Source organism: Chelon labrosus (genome assembly GCF_963514085.1).
Source record: "Chelon labrosus genome assembly, chromosome: 18".
NCBI lineage: Eukaryota > Metazoa > Chordata > Actinopteri > Mugiliformes > Mugilidae > Chelon > Chelon labrosus.
In genome coordinates this window covers 6,870,636-6,895,217 of record NC_140351.1, presented here as the reverse complement: position 1 = coordinate 6,895,217, position 24,582 = coordinate 6,870,636, and the positions used below count along the sequence as shown (strand labels likewise).

Below are 24,582 nucleotides of genomic sequence, written 5' to 3'. Positions count from 1 at the left end.
TCCTTCTATCTAGTTATCTTCCATGCTAACACCAGCTAGCTCACAGCAGCGATGTCTCTCAAAGGGGCCGCATCACATCAACAAAGACAAATCTAAGAATGATTGTGGTGCGTCATGTTCCTCCATCATGTAAAGTCTGATTTAAGTCATTCCAGTGGATCTGCGTCCTGATTTACCTTATCCAGGTGAATCAGGACGCTGGCTATAGAGTCCAGGAAGCTGGGCAGCTGGTAGAAGGTATCGTCCTCCCCGTCAGACTCCGTCAGGTACATCTGCTTACAGCGCTGAATCAGTTCCGTGTACATCAAGTCCACGTCTTGCGGGCACACTTTCTTGCAAGGCTACGAGAAAAGAGAAGAAAAATAAGCAACAGAAGGAAACTTTTACATTTGTTATATGAATTTAAAAGACGAAAATAAAAAGAACCTACGGCTGCAAAGAATCCATATCCTCGTATGGCAATAGAAAGCTCTTTGTGTGTTGACTCCATGGTCTTGATGATGCCGCAGAACTTGTGCATGAAGAACTTCAGTTTGCCTTTGTGCTCCTCGATGTTGTCCGCCACCAACATGGCAACCTGAAAAATGGTCGGATACAGCAGTGGAGTTTGAGTTCAGAAGATGGTTAACCCTTTATAGGGAAGAGGAACCATATTTGGTAACTTCATTGCGTCTCTGTGCCTCTCAGTGAGGTTGGGAAGCATGTGAGAGAAGATCAAGGAAACATCCTCAGGTCACATGTGGTCTGCAAGTTCCACCTTTGCATGAAAGCTGAGCATAACTGCTTTATTAACGAAGAAAAAGGCCTAATGTTGCCTAATGTGATAATGTTGACAAGTGCCTGAATCAACATTTATGTTCTAATTTTAAATACATGTTTACATTTGTTTACCACTTAAGGGTAAGGAACCATATATGGTAACTTCATTAATCTTGATTTTCTACATGACAAAAACACCCTCGAGTTGAAATTAAGTATTTCCAAGACTGATCAGGAAGGCTGGCTGCAGTCAGGAAACCTTTGGAGAGGAGGACACTATCCATCAACCCTCTCCACCACACAACAGACAGACAACGGAGCACCTTCTCCAGAAGGCTCAGACAACTTTTTTGTCTCAAAGAATGCTACAGGAAATCTGCCTCAAGCCATCAGTCTGTACAACTCCTCATCTGTCATCTGTGTGACAGATGACACTCTGGATTATTGTTTTTTGCACATTTGCACATGGTTGTTTGGTGTTTATTTGTAAATTCATTTAATTTCATTGCAATTTCATTTTTCTTTCTTTCTTATTTTATAATTCTTGTAAATATTGTGTATGGTGTGAAGTGCCTGTACATTGCTGCTGCAACTGTGAAATTTCCCAGTTTGGGATTAATAAAGCATCTATCTATCTATCTATCTCAACCTTAAAAACAAACCTATATCAATTGCAGTATAAACCAGTCGGTGTAGTGTTTTTTTTACCTGTTTGAGGAAGGCCTCTAGCGCATAGTAGCTCGTCTTCTTCATCTCTGCATTGATGTGTCCGCAGAGCTTACACATGGTCTCAAACAGAGCTCTGTAGTGGTCCATGAGGCAGCTGCTGAACTGGGATGCGTGTCTGGCAAATAACCTGAGGCCAGCTATTAAAGAAAGAAAGAAAGGAAATGTCAAAGAGTTTTATTATTATTATTGTTTTAATATAAAAAGACAAGCCTCACCGTTAGTGACAGCATAGCGACTCATTTCCATCTGCAACAGAAAGTGAAGACGTGGACTCATATTACAATCATAATAAATGCAGTTAGCTCAGTGTGACGTGGTATACGATGCACAAACACAGTGGACAACGTAAAAAGGGTAAAAACTGCTCAGTGATCCTCAGTGTACCTGGGGAGTGATTGCCTTCATGGCGTACTGAAAAATCTCCTTAGACGTTGCAGGGTCTGCGAGAAAGAAACAGGAGCTGAGTAAAAATAGAAATGAGAACTTATGTTGTGAAGTAAACGCATCAAGAGAAAGACGTCCCACCTTCCTCCATGGTTTTAGTGAAGTTGACCATGAGGGCGGTGAGTCCTCTCAGACATCCAGCGACTACGAAAAGCTTGGGCTCCTTTGTGGAAGAGGTCATCTAAAAAAAATAATGAAAAAATAGATAAATAAAAACACTGAAAACCGATTATCAGCTCGGTGATTATCAGCTGTTGGCTCTACCTGTATTAACTACTGTAGGTCAGTCACACAACCAGAAAAATAAAAATACCTGCACAGGACAGGATAGTTAGCAGTGTACCTGCTCTTTCAGCTCTCCCAGGTACGCCTTGTAGAGTTTGTCTGAGTTGTTGACCATCTCGCTGGGATGAACCTCGGCAAGGACTCCCAGCAGCTCGTAGATTTTACCGAGAACTATTCCAGAAGTAAGAAGAAAAACATGTAAGAAAAAGTCAATGTTTTGCCTGATTAAAGTCGTTCCACACGACAAAGGTTTGGCATTAAAAGGGAACACTCACCTGAATCTGGTAATTTGCTCTTCTGACAGAGCTCGCCGTAAAATCTGTTGAATATTTCACAGATTCTAAAGTCAGCAACGACACTGGAAGCCTTCGTTGTCTGAAGAACCTACAGAGTGGAGTTAACGTGTCATATATAAGAACAGCTGCTCAAGTTATCGTGTGAAACAGTTTTTATAATAAAGATCCTCCCCCTTAGCAACACCAGACATAATAGCGCCTCACCCTCACCATCACCATCACCTTCCACAGTCACTGCTGCAGACAAGTAGCTTGTAGCCACCCCTCACACCACCACCACCACCACCACCATCATCCTCTTCGGCCCAGCTGGAGTGTCCCCACGATTACTCAGGGCCTGTGCTTCTGAGCTGGGGGAGCCCCTTCAGCATGTAATTAACCTGAGCCTACACCTTAGGAGCAGTCCCCCTGCAGTGGAAGACACCACACATCATCCCTGTCTCCAAGAAGCTGGATGAACGACTACAGACCGGTCGCCCTGACATCCAGCATCATGAAGACCATGGATCGGCTGCTGCTCCATCACGTCAGGCCCCAGGTCCGCCAAGCTATAGACCCATTGCAGTTTGAGTACCATGAAAAGGCGGGGGCGGAGGACGCCATCCTCTACCTGCTCCGTTGGACTCGCTCACACTTGGACAAGGGGAATGCTGTTGTGAGGATCTTGTTTTTTGACACCATCCAGCCCCTGCCGCTGAAAGACCAGCTAACAGAGATGGGAGTGGACTCACAGCTCAACTGGATAGCAGACTATGTTAATGGGGGACCTCAGTATGTCAGATTGGGGAACTATCGTCATCAGCACTGGAGCTGTCAGCGTGGGGTGCATCAAGAATGGACAAAGAGCAGGACTACAAGAATATGGTGAACAACTTTGCCTCAAGGTGTGGAGCGAACCACTTTCTGATGAATGCAGCTAAAACCAAGGAGATGGTAGTGGATTTCCAGAGGTCCGGGTCCCACCTGCAGGCTGTAACCATCAACGGGGAGTGTGTAGAAGTGGTTCAGACCTTTAAGTATCTGGGTCTACATCTAGATCACAAACTGGATTGGTTGGCTAACATAGACTCAGTATACAAAAAAGGTCAGAGCCGTCTCTATTTCCTCAGAAGGCTGAGGTCGTTTAATATCTGCCGGAAGCTGCTGGACATGTTCTACCAGACTATTGTTCCCAGTGTCCTCTTTTACGCTGTGGTGTCCTGGGGAGGCAGCACTAAGAAGAAGGACCTTGCAAGGACCTTGAACAAACTCCGGACAATGAACAATGTCCACCACCCTCTACACGACACCATAGTCAGGCAGAGAAGCTCGTTCAGTGACAGGCTGCTGTCTCTGTCCTGCTCCACGGACAGGTTGAGGAGGTTGTTTGTCTCTCAGGACATAAGACTATACAACACCCCCCTGTGAGGAACCGACTGGACTGTGGTCATTGCTCACCAACCTTAATAAGGAGCTCCAGCACTGAAGTCCTACTTTTGGCGATTTTCTCCTTTGTGTACACAGACATGCATATGTCCTGCACAAAAAAGAAAGAACAAACAACATAATTACTGCATGTGATTGCGTTTATGCAATAAAATGTTATGTAGCAGGTGTAATAAAGCAGCCCCACCACTACCAGTGATGCTATGAACTTGTTCCTAACTGAGAACTTACTCTTATGTCCGTGGCGTAGGTCTTATCCCAACCTTTGACTCTTGGCGACACTTTGTCCAGAAACTTCTCCAGAAAACCTAAGATCTTAACCTGCGTGTCTCGCAGCTGGGGAAAAAAAAAAGAAGACAATGTAAGGACTTTTTAGTTCACTGCATAAGCGCTTACTTACTGGATGTACCGTGGTACCTACTTCGTCCTTTCCCAGAGACTTCCTGAGGAAGGTGAGCAGCCCATAGTCTTTAGAGAACAACAGGGATGTCTGCAGAGCTGGGAGGGTTAGAAGGCGCAAAGATGGAATAATACATGTTAATACTTGCTTTAAATTTCAGTATGTGCCTCTCAATAAAATGTGCACAAGTCTGTCTAGTTAATAGAGCTGGGTTACTGTAGGTGTGGCAGAGTTAAGGAGCAGAATGAGAAATGGTGAGGTTCGTGGGTTCAAGCAGCACTTGTGATATGATTGTATGAGGGCATGTTTTGTGTTGCATATGAACTAGAGAGTGAATCCCCCTGAGGAGTAAAGTGCCATGGAGGGAATCTGTGGTTAGAGCAACATCCTGCAGACTTCTGAACTCTGCTGCAAACACATTTTGGAGTGTTAAGCAACACATTTAATCATATTTTTTGGATTATTTTGCAAGTTTAATCATGCACACTTCCAATTTAGTTATGGCAGTAATTCCTATAGGTTTTGCTTCCCATCAAATAATCATTGTCTTCTAAACAGAGCGTTAACTCCCCCCTGAGTGTTTTGGCGGAAATAATACAAGTTAATAAAAGAGCTTAAGGGTGTTATTTAAGTATTTCTTGTATGACGAACTGATAAACAGCATCTAAAAATCTCTAAAGTGCCGTATCCTACAAGATGTTCCGCGCATGTGAACAACAGAAGAGTCATAAACGTGAAATAGACGGATTGTCAATGGAGTTTGGCGCGGACTGAATGCGCTCCTACGGGGGGGCACGAAAGGAGATTTGACCGTTTTACCAAGCTCATTCTCGGTGGACGTCAGCATGCACTCTTGTCCCAGATCAACGATGATATCGTGACATTTCAAGGCCGTGGCTCGGGTGTCTTCGTCTGCGAGTGATTCGTGAAGTTTCAGGAGAATCCCTTGAATGCCTCCAGCGGCGCCGCCGTGGGAAGACATGACTGCTGCACCGGCTCAAGCTATTAGCATTAGCACGCTAGCATCACAAAACCAACTTCGGCTGGCGAACCACGCTCCTTCCAACTAGCTAAACAACAGACTGTCAACTTTGAAGTGTGCAGTCATGGAGCCCCACATCCATCACACCAGGAAGAATCACAACCGGATACCACCTGGATGTTTTTCCACAATAAAAGCCCTCTCATTTTCTTTAAGCACATACCCGTATGAAACACTTACCACATCGTAAGTTATACATAAAAAATAACGAGTGTGCTGTTATATATGTATTCACGCAGTTATTTGCTTTTATACGCGTAGAATCATAAGTGGAGTGCGACGCGAACGGTTTGTGACTTTTATTTTGAAATAGTCACCGGAAATAGCGGGCTGACATTAAATGTAACTTGACGGTTGTTTGAGTTGAATTATCAGTAATACACCAAACTGTATTAAATGTTAAAACTTATATTTATTCTGCTAATATATCCGTCTGGTGTTATTTATTGGACGTATTATTTTGTACAAAGTTTAATTTTATTAATTTGGACGATAAACAGTTGTCAATATGAGCACGTTTGCAATTCCCACTAAAATATATAAGTTTTGAATAATAATTTTTTTAACTTTTGAGGATCGGAGAACAAGTAGCGTTGTTATTTTTTTTTTTCCGTTATTTCGTATCCGGTTGTTTATTATGATAACTGTATTGTGAAAATCTTCAGGAAGTATCACCGTTCATTGAATTAATTGCAGTTCCTCAACTTAACCACTTGATGGCGCTAGATACTGTTCTTGTTCTTTAGTACAATTTATACTAAAGAACAAAGGATGTAAATATAATATACTCCATTAAGACCATTAAGATTCATGACCTCTCCAACCGAGTGTGTGACTTTAACAAATAGGAGATTGTATTTTGTTCTTACTTCTGCTGCAAGGAAGAACAACTTACTGCACAAGATCAGTGAAAAAGTGTGAAAGGCTGGCATAGTCGATGTTTGATTTAGTGCCACTTGAATATCTTACATGCATACTCAGTTTAAATTTAAAATTTTGAATGCTTTATTCAAATTCAGCGTCTGGGAACTTTATTTGAATTATTTGCAGCCTGAAGCCTCTGCAGTCATACCTCATGCGTTGAATGAAATGTCCTCATACCAGAGGGATGATTATACACTGCCACTTGGATTTAACTAAGCAAACAGGTACGAGCCTCCTATTGGATAATTACTGCATGGGTGATTATCTTTCAGCTGGCAACAAGTTATTTAACCCCAACTGATGCAATGAGCAGCTTCTCATTTCTTCAACAACCATGTTGAAAGACGTGGTCGTGGTTTGAGAAGAGTCAAATCATTGGCATGCATCAAGCAGAGAAAACATCTAAGGAGATTGAAGAAACAACTACAGTTGGGAACTGGAAGGATAGTGGGGAACCACTGCATCAGGGTAAGAAGAGAGGCAGATGAAGTGATGCACCCATCATTCCTAGTGTCTACTGTACAAGCCTGTGGGGGCAGTGCTATGATCTGGGGTTGCTGCAGTTGCTCAGGTCTAGGTTCAGCAACATTATGTGTCCAAAGAATGAGGTCAGCTGACTACCTGAATATACTGAATGACCAGGTTATTCCATCAATGGATTTTCTTCTTCTCTGATGTTCACGGGCATATTCCAAGATGACAATGCCAGGATTCATGGGGCTCAGATTGTGAAAGAGGGGTTCAGGGAGCATGAGACGTCATTTTCACACATGGATTGTCCACCACAGAGTCCAGACCTTAACCCCATTGAGAATCTTTGGGATGTGCTGGAGAAGGCTTTGTGCAGTGGTCAGACTCTCCCATCATCAATACAAGATCTTGGTGAAAAATTAATGCAACACTGGATGGAAATAAATCTGGTGACATTGCAGAAGCTTATTAAAACGCGAATGCGTGCTGTAATCAAAGCTAAAGGCGGTCCAACGAAATATATAATCTGAAATACTTGAGTCATTTAGAAAACAAGTGACGTGAACAGTTCAAAGGTGTGTTTGAAGACAAACAAACAGCGGCAGCATTTGATGAAAAGGAAACGTGCCAGATGTTTTCTGCACCGAGGTGGATCAATCTGCTTTAACGGATTGTGTGTGAACTTCACCGAGTTCACATTCTTGGCGCCAAGTACTGACTTAGTTGGTTAATCTTTAGTTTATGGATTAAAACGGCGCAATTAGTATTCAAAGAACTACTGTAGGAGAATTTCTCTGAAACATCTGTGTCTACATAATACTGAAGCTGGATGAGTCTTGTGCTTATTGAGCACATTTACATGTTTTCATGATGAGAAGCAAAATATATTAAAAGCTATATTTCATTAGTAGCAGCAATAGGTATAATCTTTGATAAATTTTTGTATTAGTTCGGCTTAAAAACAAAGAAAATATATGTGCACGCAGGAAAAATAATGCTTGTGCGTATAAATACATGAATATGCGAATACATATATACATAAACCTTGCGTCAAACAACTGAAAAATGAATCGACTACTTGTTGCAGAGCTAAAACCTTACCCTGTATCGAGAGCTTTCCATTTCATCACATACTTTTCTAAAGAACCAATCTCTTTCGTCATTAACTTTTGCGCGACACACTTGTGCAACTGCTCGTACCAACTGCGAATTCCATGTGAACAATGGAGCCGAATGACAGAGAAGAAAAAACCCGAAGCACCGGTTAATCCATTTTATTAGATTATACAATCAAAAAAACATAGAGGGAGGGAGGGGGGGTAAACAAGAGCTAAAGAGAAAGCTAACTGTTTATAACTCAAGATTTCAGTAATGCTGTCAAACCCAGAGTCACAGTCACAGTCATTTACCTTTTTCTTTTTTTTTTTTTTTTTGCACAAGAATGTCAATAATTCATGTAGGCCTCATACCAGAGCTGACAAGTAGATTATTTTTAGAGTTAGTAGGACTTGTTGTAGTGTGTTCACAGTTCATATCCCAGAATTATCCATAGAAAAAAGCAAAAAAAAAAAAAAAAAACACATCACCGACTTGGACGAATTCCTTTGGCATGCACAATTGTCAGAAATTAACACTGAGGCAGTTTCAACACACGTTAATACTCCGCTGCCTTTTTATTTTACCTGTTTGTTGTTCCTTCACACTGTTGCTTTAGAGTGCTATGGCTATTGCATAAGACATTAATCACCGCCATATAATTACAGTTTCAAGGAACGTAGGACATAAAAAAAATACCTGTCACGAAGTTAGAAGCAAATCTGGAAAATTACCAGCACTCATCATTTCTTACTGACATCTTTTTTTGTTTTTTTTTATTTTGTTTTTTTTTGGTCGCTGTTTCTGTAGTGTGTCTGAGGCTTGATGTTTTTTTTTTTTATTATTTTTTTTATTTTTTATTTTATTTTTTTCTCCCTGTGACCATTATTTTTAATGCATGTATTTGTTTAAAAGTCCATGTTTTACAAAATAATAATAAAAAAAATTTGAACATAAGCTTCTTTTTTTTTTCCTCCATAAAAATAATTTCAAACATTAGTAACAAATTTTCTTTAAAAAAAAAAAATTACATAAAATTTGCACTTACATACAAAATAAAAAAATATCACGTAAAATATGTAACACCCCGCTGCAAAAAATAAAAAATAACAAGACAAAACAAAAGTGTCGATGTCGGTGGTGGTGGGGGGGATTTATAGTCCCAGAGGAGGGGGTAATAAAAATAATAACAGCTGTTGGCCAACAGAGCAGACTTGGGTTGTGGGAAACACCGCCGCTGCTGTGGCACCTTCCTTCACCAGCCTTACAAACCCCTCTGAGAATAACCGTTACTGCATATTTTGCATTGTATTAAAAGTACTGCATAAATAAATCAATTCTGAATCCAGGGTATAGAAATAAAATGTTCATTACTGGTGTTAAAAACAAGCTAAATTTTTTTTTAGCTTGCATGGCTCTCCCTCTCTCTCTCTCGGGGTGTTGGGGGCGGAATAAAACACAAACTTATCATCGTTCCCTCAGTTTGTGTCGAGTACATTCTCACGATAAGACACGGACAAAATGAAAATGTTTAAGCCAAGGTGACATATTTAACGTTTTAAGGTCTCTGGGTTAAGGCGTGTTAGAGGACACTTATAATACAAACAAAAGGAGACGTACCGTCTGAATAAACATGTAGCGCATTCACTCTACACACACACACACACACACTCACACACACTCTTTTTAATGACCTTAACTGCAATTATTTAAACTGAAATCTACCAAAGTGCATGATGCATAATTTGTGTTTTATTTAGAACTTCATGGTCCATTAGCTCCATTGGCTGTTTCCATGTTAAAGTAAGGGCACAACTTCAACTTCAACTAACCTCAAGTTGCATTTTAGACAGATTGACGTTAAGTACTGATTCTACTTAAAAGGCATTGAAACAGAAATAGGATCTTGCATAAGTAGCGTTCTCTTTGCATCCTGTTGCACTTGAGAGATGAAGATAATCATTTGATTTGGCTCGCTGTCGTTAGCATAGTTCCTTTAAAGTGGAATATAATTCAAAGAATGCAATTTCCAAACCCAGCTGGTTTAAACGCATGTGACGATTCAACTTCTGAAACTGGAACGTAAACCAGCTCTTTCACCCCGATATCAGATTTATGTACTTTTTCTTATTTTCACTAATGCCACAGATACTCTATCCATTTAAAAAATAAACTTTACTGGTGCAGACCAGGCCTCAGAAGAGCTCAGATTGGTTGCTTTTAAAAAAAGAAGAAGCTAAGCATATCTTTATACTTGTTGGCAGTCGTCAATTTATCAGTTTTTGTATTGTCTAGACCTGACCTCAACCATGTCCGTCACTAGCTGCGTAATGCAACAGCGTGTTCTGGCTGTGAGCTCGTCATTATAATTGTCTTATAATTTAAAACACCATCATTTTTCACACCAAATACAGATAATACATAGTTTTTTTTTTAGGTGTATTAAGCAGCATATACTAAAGCCAAACATTTAGTAGTGTGTGATTAGCAGAATTTGCTGGGATCCACCTTTAGATCTCATTTTAATGTCTTCGGATCCTCATATCTTTAGCGTTAATGATGATTTTTTCTTTTACAGGTTTTGGATTAAAGGTCCAGCATGTAGGATTTAATGGCACCTAGTGGTGAGACTGCAGATTGCAACCGACTTAACACCACTTCTCCAAAACCTTTCCGCTCTTTCCAAGCATGTAGGAAAACTACGGTGGTCACTACGGTGGTCAATCAGCTGATTACAAATGACAGAAAACATAATTTCTCCAAACAGATCTCACTGCATCCTCCACACTGGACCTTTAATTTAGGATTTTTGAGACGACGTGAACACGGATGGAAAAGTACTAAGTAGTTGACATGAAAATGTCTTTGTGAAAGTGCCAAACAGTTCGATTCAGTTAGCAAATAGCAGTCACAGACTATAAGCGAGGTGGGAAGTATTACCCAACAATACCCGCCCCACAATGTTGTAACAAGGAAATAAGTTCATACCATAGAAAAGGAAACTCTTTGTGGCTTGATGTGCATAGCATATATACTGAAGGCATGTCTATCTCTGCTTTACAACTGGATTTAGTGTCATATATTCTTTATATCTTGGGTCGCCACCCGTTTATGAACTGCATGAGTTTCTTCACCTGCAGTTTGCTTAGCTTGAAGTCCTCGGACAAAATCTCCTCGGTGAGCTGGAGGAGCAGATTCCCGTCAATCTTCTCAGACACGAAAAGAGAAACAATGTCGTCCGGCAGGCCGATAAACTTCAGAGATTTGGACACCTCTTCAATGGAAAGGCCGGCCAAGTCGGACGGCGGCTGCCACTGTGCGGCGGGAGACGAGGGTGGACAGTTCAGAGTTAATGAGTTGGAGATGGAGTAGATCTCCTTTGCGCCCTGCTCTTGCTGCTCAGGTTGCATGAGCGAGGAATTCAAAGGTTCCTGCTCAGTGTCACGCGCCGACTCCGACAGCGACTCTGTGCCCTTCTTCACTGCGTTGGGTTTTGGCGTTCTCGGGGGTAGGATGGGACAGGAGAGGCTCTGCTTAGTGTTAGATTCTTCTATTGGCTTGTCTCTGTACATTTCTGAATTGTAACTCGAAGACTTGGTGCAGAACTGGTTCAGAGAAGCTTTCTGCATGCTGAAGTCCTTACTGCTGTGTGCATGCTCTCTGCCGTCAAAGTCAACCAGGCTGGAGGTGCAGGTCTTAGCGTTGCTCGGGGATCTCTTCCTGGGGTAGCTGTAGTAACTCCGACAACTTGCTGGTAGAAATTCGTCCATGCAGCGCGAGTCCCCTCCGCTGAAGTTATTCGGCCATGACAACCGGGACGACACCCCGTCCGATGGCAGGCTACCGCAGGGAGAAGTGACATTTGGTTCAGTGCTCTTGGATTTACCCCAGCTACACGGGTAGCACACGTGGCTTTGCTCTTGTGGGTCAGCTCCCTCTTGCTCGCATGCTCCGCTACTGAAAGAAAAATACAAGATTAATTTGTGGCACAATATGACGTAAACATAGTGCAGATTTCACAGCTGTTGTTAGAGTGCGGCGGTCGGTTAAGGAGGGTTAGGTTCAAGTGAATCCAATTCTTACATGCTGTGGAGGCCAGAGGAATAATAGGAGAGGGTTGGACTTGGAGACCGAGTGTCTTGCTGCCGTGGCTTTGACAGGACGGGCACTGACGGCATCTGTTTCTGACTTCGTGGCGGGATCGGTGGGGCGTTCAAAAGGCGACATTCTTCCTTCACCTAAGAGGAAATGACCCGACTTTAAAATATCCAGCAAAAGCACCATAATGTCTGTAAAATAACAACTTTCTTATTATCAGACCCCATTTTGTTTTTAATAGTATTTAAGATCAGCATTTTATCTGCAATAGCCATTCAGGGTATTTACATTTAACATTCTTGGTTTCTGCATCGATACTGGATCTCTCAAATGGAAATTTGAAGGGAAAAACAATTTTTTTTTAAACCTTGTGTGGCTGCAAATCTCTCCTGGATAGAGGTCGGCATTCTGTGTGTGGGTGTATGCTGAAAAAACACAGCGTGATCCGAAGGACACGGTTGTCAAAATAATAAGAAAAGTGCTCTATCTCCCCCGCATCTCCCACAATGCTTAGCATGTGTGAATGTGTGACGTGTGCTGCAGTGGCACTTGAGTTCAGTATAAATTACTTGGCCAGAACGAATTTTCTTCTTGTTCTTGCAGCCCTAGGAGAGAGAACGAATGTCTTGCTTCTTGCGGAGTACGTAACAAGCTTTAGGGAGATGATTAACATTTCATAAAAAGTCTTTCTCACTCACTGAAAGCACTCAAGTTATCTGTCTATTTATTCTTCTCTGCCCTGACATTAGATATTTTAGACCGGCACAAACAGTCTGTGAAGATTCTCAGTCATCCAGGTTCGTGGTTTATCCAAAATAGGTTCGGAAAAGGCAACTGGACCTGTAGAGTTTTTTTGAGAAGACGTTTCACCACTCACCCGAGCCGCTTCTTAAGTTCTAGGGGACTGGTGGGAAGTTTGAGGGACAAAACAGTCCCCCCTCAACGACAGGTAAGTACACAAACATTAATGGAAATTAGCTGCGCCGGTTTCTGGTTGTTCACACACCAGTTTGAGTGGGAGTTTCCTGTTTAAACCTCAAACTTCCCACCCAGTCACCAAGAACTGAAGAAGCTACTTGGATGAACGGTGAAACGTCTTCTCAAAAAACTCACAAGTAGATTCAGATTATAACTGGAACCCTGAAAACTTCCACCGTAATTTCACCGCTGTGCTTTTCGTAAAAACGAAAGTCACTGTTGAGGTAATAGGTAACTCAGCTCCACTTGGCTCCTTATGCATCAGCGTGATCGAATAAATAATTAACCACATGCCGATCTGCTTTTTCAGCGACAGGATCGCACACTGCGCTCTCATATTAAATACTTTTAATTTGTTTCATTCCCGACTAGTTTTAATTTATTACTTAGTTAGTTTACAGCTGCAAGGACTAAATATTCTAAGAGGCTCTTATTGCTAATGAACAGAAATCTCTTACGGCGCTTTTTCTAGTTGAGGTGATAATGTGTAACAGCGGTTGCGTGTTTTATTTCTGAATGAATGAGGCACAATGCAAGAGCTCCTGTGCTGAATAGGTGTTCACACTACCAGAAGGAAAGCGGCCAAATGCGTCCCAGACAACAAGATGTGCAACCTAATGAACTACAACTTCAATTATGATATATTACACTCACAGCTTCAGATTTGGGCGGGACCGGCGGTGGCGTAAGAGGCACATCTGAACTGGTAATGGCCACCAAAGGACAAGTGACTGGGAACGACAGTGCAGCTGTTGTGGCACAACCATTGTCGACGCCTCGGGTTCCTTCGCTCGCAGAAGTCTTCGGGACCTGATTTCTCAAGTGATCCAACCACAGCTCCTCGTAAGGGACGTCCAGCTTGAGGGTCGGTTGTTGGTTTGTGCAATCCATCAGCTCGGGGAAATAGTGTTCACTTTCTCCAGATTCTGAGGGATTGTTATCAGACGGCAGCAGACCCCAGTCTCCACACAGCGTCATGCAGCCCTGCAAGTTGACTTCGCTGTTACCGTGCAGGTTGCTGCCATACACGCACACGGATAATCGGTGGAAGGACTGAGTGAGCTCGTCTCGGGCGTAAGTTAAAGAGCTGGGAATGTGCATGTGGTTTTGAGACCCGTTGGAGCTGCTGCTGCTGCCTCCGCTGCTTCCGCCGGAGTTGCCATTCCCGCTGCTTTTCTTGGGGCTTTTGCCGTCGTCACTCCAGTCAGTCCGTACGTCCCGGACGGCGCGAGAATAGTCGTCTATGTCAAACTGCTCCTGGCAGAAGGAGAACCAGCGGTGGACCATGGTTTCTAGCCACAGCTCGCCTTGCAGCAGCTCCTCTGGGACAATAAATCTAGGCATGGCCATATGAAAGGGAAAATGGATGGGGATAATTTTATTACTTCGCAGAATGCAGCACACAACCACCGTCTTTGTCTGAATGTTAACCAATTTGTAGCGGTGACCCTCCCGAATGAGATGGAGGTCGTGCTGGTTTCGGGGCGGACTGCTGGGCACCGTGACATTTACAGGGAGACGGGTTTTCTCCACAATGTTCCTGATGTTGTGCTCGCCGTCCTGCATCTGAAGCTCCAGCGGGCTGCAGGTGCTGAAGCGGCCTTTGCACTGGAAAGGGAGGCTGATGCTTTCGTTGGTGCGGTGGTTCATGCAGATCAAGCACGGCATCTTGCCTCGTCCGATCTTACTGATGGAGTTGAGCTTCCCGATCTTCTTAAAAATGGTGTTGAATCTCGATTTTTCTTTGAAGCTCTTGGCGTAGAGGATCTCAGCCTGGCCCATCAGCGTCAGCTCATCACCGGTGCTTAGTGTGATGTTGTAAACTTCTGTGTCTTCATTGCATTCCCCCGAAGCCATCTGTGAAAAGATGACATACTGCATGAGAACTGGAGATATTAAAGAGAGTATTTACAATTTATTTTAAAAAGTATAAAACCTGGCAAACACAGCTTTTATAATTTCATTAGATTGTTATGCCAGTTAAACCTGAGAAGTAGGGGTGGGCGATATGGACAAAAAATAATATCTCGATATTTTTGGCGATTTTAACGATAACGATAATAAGACGATATCCATTAAAAATGTGTTTTTAAAAGTCTGAGTTACTTAATCACTGATAATAATAATGGGCACAATGTTGAATGAAAACAGTTCTTATTTATTTTCTTTAACATGTAAGTATTCAAGTAAAAACAATTCAGACAAAATACAAAATACCAATTGAACTAGTGTAAGAACATTGACCTCTGAGTAAACATGACTTTTATGAGACCTTATAGCAATTAAAGAGAGTAAAATCAACGTCTATCATTTATTTTGAAGTTTCATTTCCGTCATGACCGTGGATAACCTCGTTCACTTTAAAGTAGCGGCTGCACGCTAGCTAACACCCGTTAGCTTCCAAGCTAGCGCTAGCTGACACAACATGGAGCGATCAGTTTGTATGTTCGCCCACATCAATGCCGAGACAACGGTTTATCTAGAGTATGCGGGAGAGGCCTGTGATAACGGCCGGGCCTCGGGATGCAAACAGCTCAGCTGACAAAAAGCAGTCGGGAGACAGCGGTGCGCCCTGCCGCTCCACTCCCCTCACTCACATTCCCCGCGGTAACCATACCTGTGAGAGAGATGATGACGTGTGGGCCCACTACAGCAATCACGTGACGCCCTGCTGCAGCCAAGGGCTTCTGCTGCACGCACCTCTGAATGTGTGGAGTTTTAATGCGTGTTTTGGAGTGACTAATTTAAATACTCGATAATGTGAATTTGCACATCGTTAACACAACAATCACGATATTATCGCAGACGATATATATCGCCCGCCCCTACTGAGAAGCACAAACTAACCGATATTAAGAGCCAAGATCTCCAGCTTCAACAGGTAGTATAAACATCTAGAATATCTCGCTGCCAGTGGTAAATAACATTGGCATTGTTTGACAGATAAATATATACAGTTTACTTAATGCCATGAAACTTTTAAGATAATCAGCTGAACGGATTAGAAGTACCTTAACATTGAAAACGATCTCTTCCATGACGTACACCCTTTCGGGGAACGCTTTGGCCACCTCCTCCACGCTGTTAAAGTACTGCACGGGCTCCTTGACATCCCTGTCCTGCTCCAGCAGCTTAAACTGGCCTGAAGAAGGAAAGGACACAGCATTGAAGAGTCGTGAGTCGTGACCACAGCGCCACACATCTGCATGTAATCCACTGCATTGTCTGGATTTGACAGGTCTCAAACGGCATTGACCTCTAGAAGTCACGATTCATTTTGACAGAAAATACTTTTGTTAGTTTTACGAAGCTTCACAAATCCTGTAAATTAAAAAAAAGAGTATTCTCAGTGTCAATAAGGACTTTTTCAGAAATACAAAAAGATAAAAATATAGGCAAAGGTACGATAACAACATGAGACAAACTGGACAAGCATCTATACGGCTGTACCTTCATAGTGTACTGGGATCTCTATTTTGGGCCCGATGACATAGTGTCCCTCCTCCAGACTGTGAGCAGTTATAGTCGTCCACTGACGACAGGAATGAATCAAGAGGTAGTCATTGTCTCGGAGCCCTTCAACCGACTGACCTGCGGGAATCCAAATGACAAAAAGGGGGCGTCACATCTTTCGCACAATAACAAAGACCACGCACAGGTACAACACCTGAACTGAGCTGATCACTACGAGGAAAAAAAACGTGGTGACTTGTTTCCATTTTTGTCCCACTTGTACTAGCTTTTACAAGACACACAGGCGAAGGTATTGGATTACTGAGCGCACTCAAGCCACTGTGCTCCGTGGACAGTGAGTAATGCCTTAATCCATACCTCTCCAAAAAGAGCATGCACTCTCGTTGACAGTGCAACACAGCGCCGTAATTCTGCACAAGAAGCTCAGCGTGTGTGCGTGTGACTGGATAAAATTAAAACCAGCGCTGAGGAATAATATGTTTGCACACGACTGCAGGGTAAATAAAATATCTGCACGGGCACATTTCATAACTCGACAGTACAGCAATCTGTAACTTCACCCCGTAATTTTATATCGCTGTGTTTAAACAAATCTATCATTGTGTCTAGAATGAGGCCACAGATCAGTTTTCAGCCTTGACTAAACAATTCACTGTTTATTAGTTATTTGCTTTGCTGCAACTCATACTGCCTCATCTGTCAACTGTAGCTCTGGGCTAGTCTTTGATAAAATATGTTTTAAATCTCTTCAGGATGACATGCATGCATTTTTTCTAACAGCTAGTCACTGTGTTGCAGAATTAAAGACATTTGCATGCCTGAATATGATGTTCCTAACTCAGCTATGTATGGCAATAGCCACGTTTACTCTAACTTTCAATATAGGGATAGCTTCTAAGTGAAAGCATTCAGAGCAAAAGGAAAAACAGAAAAAAGTTAGCTTAGCATTATTTGCTGCAATCTGCACAATAAAGGGAAACGCTTTATAACACAACTTCTCTATTTTATCATTACAAAAAAAAGCCTATTTTTTAATATAAACTAGACTATTTATGTTGGTAAGACACAGAAACAAAATCCAAGGCTAATACCTCTGATGCTAACTAGCAGCTAGCAAGCGCTAAGTCGGTAGCTTGTAAAACTTGGCTCAGCGAAAAAGTTACTAACCGTTATCCAGCTTGACAATTTGAGGCATCTTATAAGTACTGACGAGTTGATCTAGTGGCAAGGACGTCGTGCTCCATGTAACATCTTTTAAATTGTTGTACAACATTGTTCCAAGGTCCATTTTTGCTAGCGTACTTTTAGCCAACTGCACAGCTAGCTACGTGTAAACACCCGTCACAAAAGGCTACACTACGCTAGCCGGCTAAGTGTCACAGCCACACTATGGCTTCGGTGTCATACCACGCGTGGCTTTTTTGTTATTAATCGTCGCATATTCCTTGTTTTCGTTTGCCTACGTATCATAAAGGTCCGATGTCTGACTGTGTAGCAGAGCCATGTTTGTTTAGCTGGAGAGAGACGTCTGCCTCCTCAAGCTAACCGGAATGACGGAAGTACGCGTTTTGTTTTCCTTTCAAAATAAGAGCATCGTTTTGGCTTGGGGTAAAAGAGGAATATTTGAGACGCAAAGTAATGTATTATACACTTTCATTAAACTATAGAGTGGAATTGAGATGAGCTGGAGTGCATAATGTAATTATTCACCGATGGGAGATTCTTGTCTGTTCATAAATGATTTTCTTTAAAAAATAAAATAAAATAAAACACACCGGAAGTCGCATTTTTTTGGGCTGTAAAGTTTAGCAATCATGCTGATGAGTAAAAATTCATAAAGACAAGCTGAATACACAGTTCCTGTATACCTGTGGGTCTTTAAATCATTTATATTATTATTATTTAACAACAATGTCATCCTTATTTCTAATTAAAGACCTCATTGCAGCCTAAATGTCAGCATGCACAGCGCATCCTCACATTTATGATAGATGCTGCTATGTTTTTATGTTGAAACAATGGAACAATATGATGGCAAATATCACAAAATTTGATTATTTTATTTAAGCCACATCAAACAAAAACACTAAATTATAACAAAAAGAGAGAGAGAGAGAGAGAAATAACAATCACTGGACCTTATGACGCAGTGACGATGTGGCTAAATGTAGTAACAATGGCTGTCATCACTCACTTCCTGATTTCAGTGGTACAAATCATGTGCAGCTTCCTCAATCTGGTCTGTAGCCCGGTTCACACTCCTAACCAGCAGTCATGTCATTCGTGGACACTCTTCGCCAGTGGGACGAGGCTATAACTTGCGCAGACAGACAGGATTTCACAGAGGCGCTCAGGGTTCTCCTGTCTATCAAAGAACCCAACTCCAAAATTTGCTTTAACATCGGCTGTCTCCAGCTTCTCAATCAAGAACTGGATGCTGCGGAAAAGGTATGTCTGACCAGCACACTCAGGATGCAACATTATGTTGTTGATCTGTTTTTTTTTTTTGGTAACAGCACACATCCAAAGGTGAAGCCGTTCAGATTTAGGCCGAGAGTAAAATCATGCGATCTTGTGCTGACTGAAAGTGCAAGTCACTGTGAAAGAAGAAGTGGAGTTTACCTTCTTTCTTCTAGAGGAAGTCACTGTGTTTTCTCATGTTCCTCAGGCGTTTGATTGCAGCATACGCAAGGACGAGCATTTGGCCATTGCCTTCTTTCAAAGAGGAATCACCTTCTACAGAAAGAAGAGGCAAGACGCACCAGTTATCTCAACATTTCTTTTGTTATTTTAGTTTAAAAGATAATGTATGCCTTACAATGCCACCACTGTCTTGTGTTTCTTTGTGTTTTTTTTTTTGTTTTTTTTTACTATATGCAAAAGTGATTCATGTGAATATTCCTGTTCATAGGTATGAAGAGAGTCTAGCTGATTTCCAGAGAGCCTTCAAAGCCCTAAGAGGCAATCAGCTGATAGATTACAAAGCCCTGGGCCTCAGATACATATTATATGCATGTGAGGTAAGTCTCCTGATTATTAAAGGAGAATTACTGTATTTTACAACCTGGACCTTATTACTGGCATAAAATATGATCGTTTACTCACCCATATAACTTTGGTGTCATTTGGAGTCGTTCAGACGATATTTAGATCTGCGTATATCCATATAGTGAGAGTGACTGGGGCACCGAAACACAGCCTCTAAATAACACATTATCTGCCGCGAAACTCGTTCATTTCACCATATTTTGTTATGATACGCTAGTGCTATTCCCTGTTGAGTCTGGAGCCTGTTATCATCTTCCGGGGTCTGTAGATTGACCTTCTAACGTCTGACCTGGATGATGTTGAAAGGAGGATGCGGCGGCAGAGAGAGGAACAGCTGGCCAAAGAAAAACAAACCGCTGCACGTCTGCGAATAGATAACAGGTAACTCCGGACTCAACGGGGAATAGCACTAGGGTATCATAACAAAATATTGGTGAAATGAACGAGTTTCGCGGCAGAAAATGCGTTATTTAGAGGCTGCGTTTCGGTGCCCCAGTCACTCCCACTATATGGATATACACAGATCTTGTCTACCTCTGCTACATCTGGTGACTGTGATTTTCATTCATTTTTTCCCATTTGTAGCTCTCATATTTATAAAAAAAAACAAAAAAAACCTTCTACTTCTACTGGTCACTTTATATTTCTAACAGGTCACTTTATATTTATATTTCTAACAGGTCACTTTATATTTTTAACATAGTTTATATTTGTATAAACATGTTATTTCTAGTCACTTTCTATTTTATTTTATATAGCTTTTGTATTTTATGTTCAATGTATGTAACTGCTACTGGATGCTTGAATTTCCCTCGGGATTAATAAAGTATCTATCTATCTATCTATCTATCTATCTAAACATCATCCGAACGACTACAAATGACACCAAAGCTATATGGGTGAGTAAAAAAATCGTATTTTATGCCAGAAATAAGGTCCAGGTTGTAAAAAACAGTAGTTCCCCTTTAACCCTAAACACTTTTCTTTTTCTAAAAGAGTCTGATGCTTAATTTAATGTCAAAAAACGTTTTTTGTTAAAGTTTTTATTCAATATGTAGGATTGTTAATGTTAGCCATTCCTCCAAAGTATAATGTGGAACTTTTTACTCAAAGAAAAGAACAAAAGAAGCCCAGGCATTATAAAATGTCTGGAAGCTCAGACACAGTGACCTCCTTTTTGCAGTCTTCTACATAAATATTGATGCTTGCTGCCACAGGTTCTCCACAATATGGCCCTGGCTGAGGCTCAGCTGGGGAGATGGGAGAAGGCCCAGGAAAGCCTCGTGAAGGCTCTCGACTACAAAACAGAGGCCAAGCTGAACATCATCGACAAAGCTCTGCAGTCCACCCTGGTCAGTCACGATGTGGACGCTATTATCTAGCTGTACACATACTGTATATCATGCACGTCTCATTCAATTATTAAGTCAATATGCACGGTGAGCAATTGAGATTGCCGTTTATTTGTGTCTCTCACTGCCTGCACTAGAGTTAGGAGTTTAATACTCCTCTATGTGATATTTTTGAGTAACGGCTGTGGTGAAATTTCAGAAGCAGAAACTTTTCAAGCCGGTCGAGCTCCCATCGAAGGTGTTTTTCAAACCGAATAAGCACTATGTCGCTGAGCTGGAGAAGAAGGACTACCTGGGTAAGGCCAAGGTAATACTGGATGATGATACTGATTACCTCAATAAACTGATTACAGCTTACCCTGATTAGTAAAACCTCCATCACTCACTTTTCCGATTTTGTCAATTTATTATATACTATTATAACTATACTATTATAGTTATTTTTCACAGTGACATAAATCATAATCTACTTTTTTTCTATATTATCATCAGGTTGTTGCCTCCGTTGTTCCACAAGATGAATTCTCTGGATTCGCTCCATTACAGCCACAGGTGACAAATGGGCTCTAAAAAATAATACTTACACCGATCAGCCACAACATTATGACCACTGACAGGCGAGGTAAATAACACTGACCATCTTGTGACAATTCAGTGTTCTGCTGGGAAACCTTTGGACCTGGCATTCATTCATGTGGATGTGACTTAGACATGTAGCACCCACCTAGACCAGACCAGGCACCCCCACCCCATAGAAATGACACTCCTTGATGGCAGCAGTCATCCCCAGCAGGATACAGCCTGACACAAGCACACACAAAAACATGAAGAACAGCACAAGGTGTTGACCTGGCCTCCAGATTCACTGTGGGATGATCCACAGAGGACCCTCCTCTTAGAGCCCCCCCCACCAGACACCACAGGACACCCTCAGAAGGCCCATGTCCATTCTCTGATAAGTCACAACTGTTCTGGAGGTACAAGGGAGACCTACACAATATTAGGAAGGTGGTCATAATGTTATGCCTGACCAGTGTAGAAATCAGAGTGTTATGTTGCAATATATCCAAAATATGTTATATGGAAGATATAATACTGACATTTAAAGTTATTATTGTGCAGCCTCACGTCAGCCACTGATGTTTTTTGCTCACATGTGGCAGGTTGAAGATGGTCCAGCTTGTCCGAAAGAACCTGAGGTTCTGAGGTACGCTGTACAAATATGACGCTTTATAAATACACATCATATTAGATATAAATGTGGGTTACAGTGTTTAGTAATATGATGTGTGTTGCATCTTTTTAAACATTATAAAAGAGATTACCTCAGTGTTAGTGTCCTGACGCTATGGGGATGTCCGTCTCCTCCACAGGGCTTTGGAGGGAGAACCCCACACTGTGCTGTTCGAGTTTGTTCCCGAGACCAGCGATGAGTTGGCCGTCGTGCCGGGCAACATTGTGTTTGTGCTGCAGAAGGGCGCAGACAACTGGGCCTCTGTGGTCTTCAATGAGCGAGTAAGACGTTCAGAATCTGCACGCCTGCAGCATTTTTTAAAGTTTTTTTTTAATGCACAAATCAATTAATCTCATCATTTTATGAGAATTCCTGTCACACTGTTGTCAGTCTTATCATTACGATGTCCATTACAGAGGGGACTTGTACCTTATAATTACCTGGAACGTTTGGAAATCTCTGTGACTTCCAAACAAAACAAGGTAGGGAATTTATTTTTGTTACTACTACTACGACTTCTACTGCAGTAATGTTAATACTTCTAAAACTCTTTTGTTTCTGTGTACTGAACGGAAAATAATTAACAGGCAACAACGGCCCCTCCAAGCCGAGAACCACCAACCAGACCTGAAAGGATACAAGGTAGATTCATCTGACAGTTTTATAGTGATTTGACCCATTATTGATTTGAATTTTTTCTCATTTTCCATATTTAAGGTCTTACTCCTAGCAATGACAGCAGTGGAGGAAACACTCAACGCCAGGTACGTGTGATACTGTGATACAACCTTTAAACATCTGCTTTCAAGAGTGTGACATATTGACCTGTTCCTTTGATTCCCGTGCTTTAATTTCCACTCTTGTGTCTTTTCACTAACATCAGGAGGCAAGACGCACTGACAATTCATACACTGTCAAAGTCCGCTTCACATTCAACTTCATTGTCTCGGTACCTCGTGGCTCTCCCTATGAGATTCTGGTTGGGAAGATCAGTAAGAAGCTGAACCTCCCCTCAAAAGCAGTCACCTTGAGGTACGGTTCCAAGTTAAACAAAAACCCGTTGTTGTCGTGTTGAGAACAACAAAAAAATCATTTTCTGCTTTAGCTTGACTGCAGAGGCAAGTGGACAAAGCGTAATCGACGCCAGCACAGACATGGAGAAAGTCTGGAACCGTGTCAGGGATGGACGCATCACCGTGTGGTGTAAAACCAAGGAGGTACAGATCTATAGCTGCTCACACTTTCCTGACAAAAAAAAAAATGTTGTTTGAATATCAGGATAAGGAAAGTGAAGATATTTATGACTCACTAGCTTTTGTGTCTTCTCTATAAATGGTGCTCTTGTTTCTGGAGGATAAAAATTAGTGGTAGAACAACTATACAGACCTTAGAACAACCTCACAGATGGTTTCTCCTCAATCATAGTGGCCCCACGACTCTAATATGCCTAGAAGTAATTTGAATGCAATGTATTTCATAATGGGAGGCACAGTGGCGTGGTGGTTGGCACTGATGCCTCACAGCAAGAAAGGTTCTGGGTTTGAATCCATCGACTGACTGGGCCTTTCTGTGTGGAGTTTACATGTTCTCCCTGTGTCTGCGTGGATTCTCTCTGGGTACTCTAGCTTCCTCCCACCGTCCAAAGACATGCTGGTTAGGTTAATTGGAGATGTGATTCTAAATTGGCCGTAGGTGTGTATGTGAGTGTGAATGGTTGTCCATCTCTCTGAGTTAGCCCTGTGATAGACTGGAGACCTGTCCAGGGTGTACTCCATCTGTCACCCAATCATAGTTGGGATAGGCTCCAGCCCTGCTGTGACCCTCCAGAGGACAAGCGGTTACAGAAAATGACTGAATGAAAGTAGTTTATGCAAATATTTAAACCTCAAAGTAATTTTCTTTTGCTTACATTCACTCTTTATTTGATAGACGTGTCAGCTACTTCTGAATTTCTATTTCTTGTAGATCTGTGCAAATGCAAATCTTGTATATTTTGCTTATACCATTGTATTATTTTATTTTAAATTATCTTAAAACCTATATTTCTTTGTGCTTTTCCAAGAGTGTTTTTTATGTGCAACTGCTCCTTAAAGCCACTGTGAAAGTCAAACATTGCAAAAAGCTAACACTGAATTGGAGCTGGAAATGATTGTGTGCGTTTATTTTTACTGTAGCAAACTGATGGAAAACCACAGGCCGAGGTTCACCTGGTGGCGCTTCACTCCTACGAGTCGTCGAATCCAGAGGATCTGAAATTTCAACAAGGAGACAGAATCGTTCTGCTCTCTAAAGGTGAGGCTACGCTCTTCTGGCCGAGCACATGTCAACAAAACATTTAGAAACGCTGGGATGTGAACATGAGAAATGACTGCGATTCATATTTTCTTTTGCTTCAGTTAACCAGGAGTGGTTGGAAGGGAAGATTAATGGGAACACTGGTATATTTCCCGCGTCCTTTGTGGAAGAAGTTCCCGTCAACGGCCAGTGATTTATGTAATGAAACCTAAATGTTCATTAATTGAGGCCAA

General features: G+C 41.8%; 2 protein-coding genes across 6 annotated transcripts in view; one reads left to right on the top strand and one right to left on the bottom strand.

Moving 5' to 3' along the window:
- Positions 1-18,063, bottom strand: part of prkdc (protein kinase, DNA-activated, catalytic subunit) — a 47,128-nt gene extending 29,065 nt beyond the window's left edge. For 2 of the 5 annotated variants that reach the window (XM_084566507.1, XM_084566508.1), the window contains exons 1-16: positions 17,588-18,063; positions 16,397-16,537; positions 15,958-16,088; positions 13,601-14,803; positions 11,954-12,108; positions 11,005-11,827; positions 4,170-4,274; positions 3,955-4,029; positions 2,493-2,601; positions 2,276-2,388; positions 2,014-2,113; positions 1,873-1,928; positions 1,704-1,734; positions 1,468-1,625; positions 431-577; positions 177-341 (exon numbers count right to left, since the gene is read on the bottom strand). In XM_084566507.1, the coding sequence (XP_084422633.1) occupies positions 177-341; positions 431-577; positions 1,468-1,625; positions 1,704-1,734; positions 1,873-1,928; positions 2,014-2,113; positions 2,276-2,388; positions 2,493-2,601; positions 3,955-4,029; positions 4,170-4,274; positions 11,005-11,827; positions 11,954-12,108; positions 13,601-14,803; positions 15,958-16,088; positions 16,397-16,537; positions 17,588-17,708 (3,633 nt within the window). In that variant the 5' untranslated portion in view covers positions 17,709-18,063. Of the gene's footprint in view, positions 1-176; positions 342-430; positions 578-1,467; positions 1,626-1,703; positions 1,735-1,872; positions 1,929-2,013; positions 2,114-2,275; positions 2,389-2,492; positions 2,602-3,954; positions 4,030-4,169; positions 4,275-4,355; positions 4,437-5,157; positions 5,605-11,004; positions 11,828-11,953; positions 12,109-13,600; positions 14,804-15,957; positions 16,089-16,396; positions 16,538-17,587 lie in introns of those variants that run through there. The other 3 variants (XM_084566509.1, XM_084566510.1, XM_084566511.1) reach the window with 2 other exon arrangements.
- A 570-nt stretch (positions 18,064-18,633) lies between these two features.
- On the top strand, positions 18,634-24,575 carry ncf2 (neutrophil cytosolic factor 2). Its single transcript, XM_084566105.1, has 15 exons — positions 18,634-18,868; positions 19,089-19,171; positions 19,332-19,440; positions 20,686-20,820; positions 21,020-21,127; positions 21,313-21,372; positions 21,984-22,027; positions 22,194-22,335; positions 22,471-22,536; positions 22,642-22,696; positions 22,772-22,818; positions 22,938-23,086; positions 23,160-23,271; positions 24,229-24,346; positions 24,451-24,575. Exons 1-15 carry the CDS (start codon positions 18,695-18,697, stop codon positions 24,540-24,542), a joined length of 1,494 nt encoding a protein of 497 aa, XP_084422231.1. The 5' UTR covers positions 18,634-18,694; the 3' UTR covers positions 24,543-24,575.
- Positions 24,576-24,582: the final 7 nt, after the last annotated feature.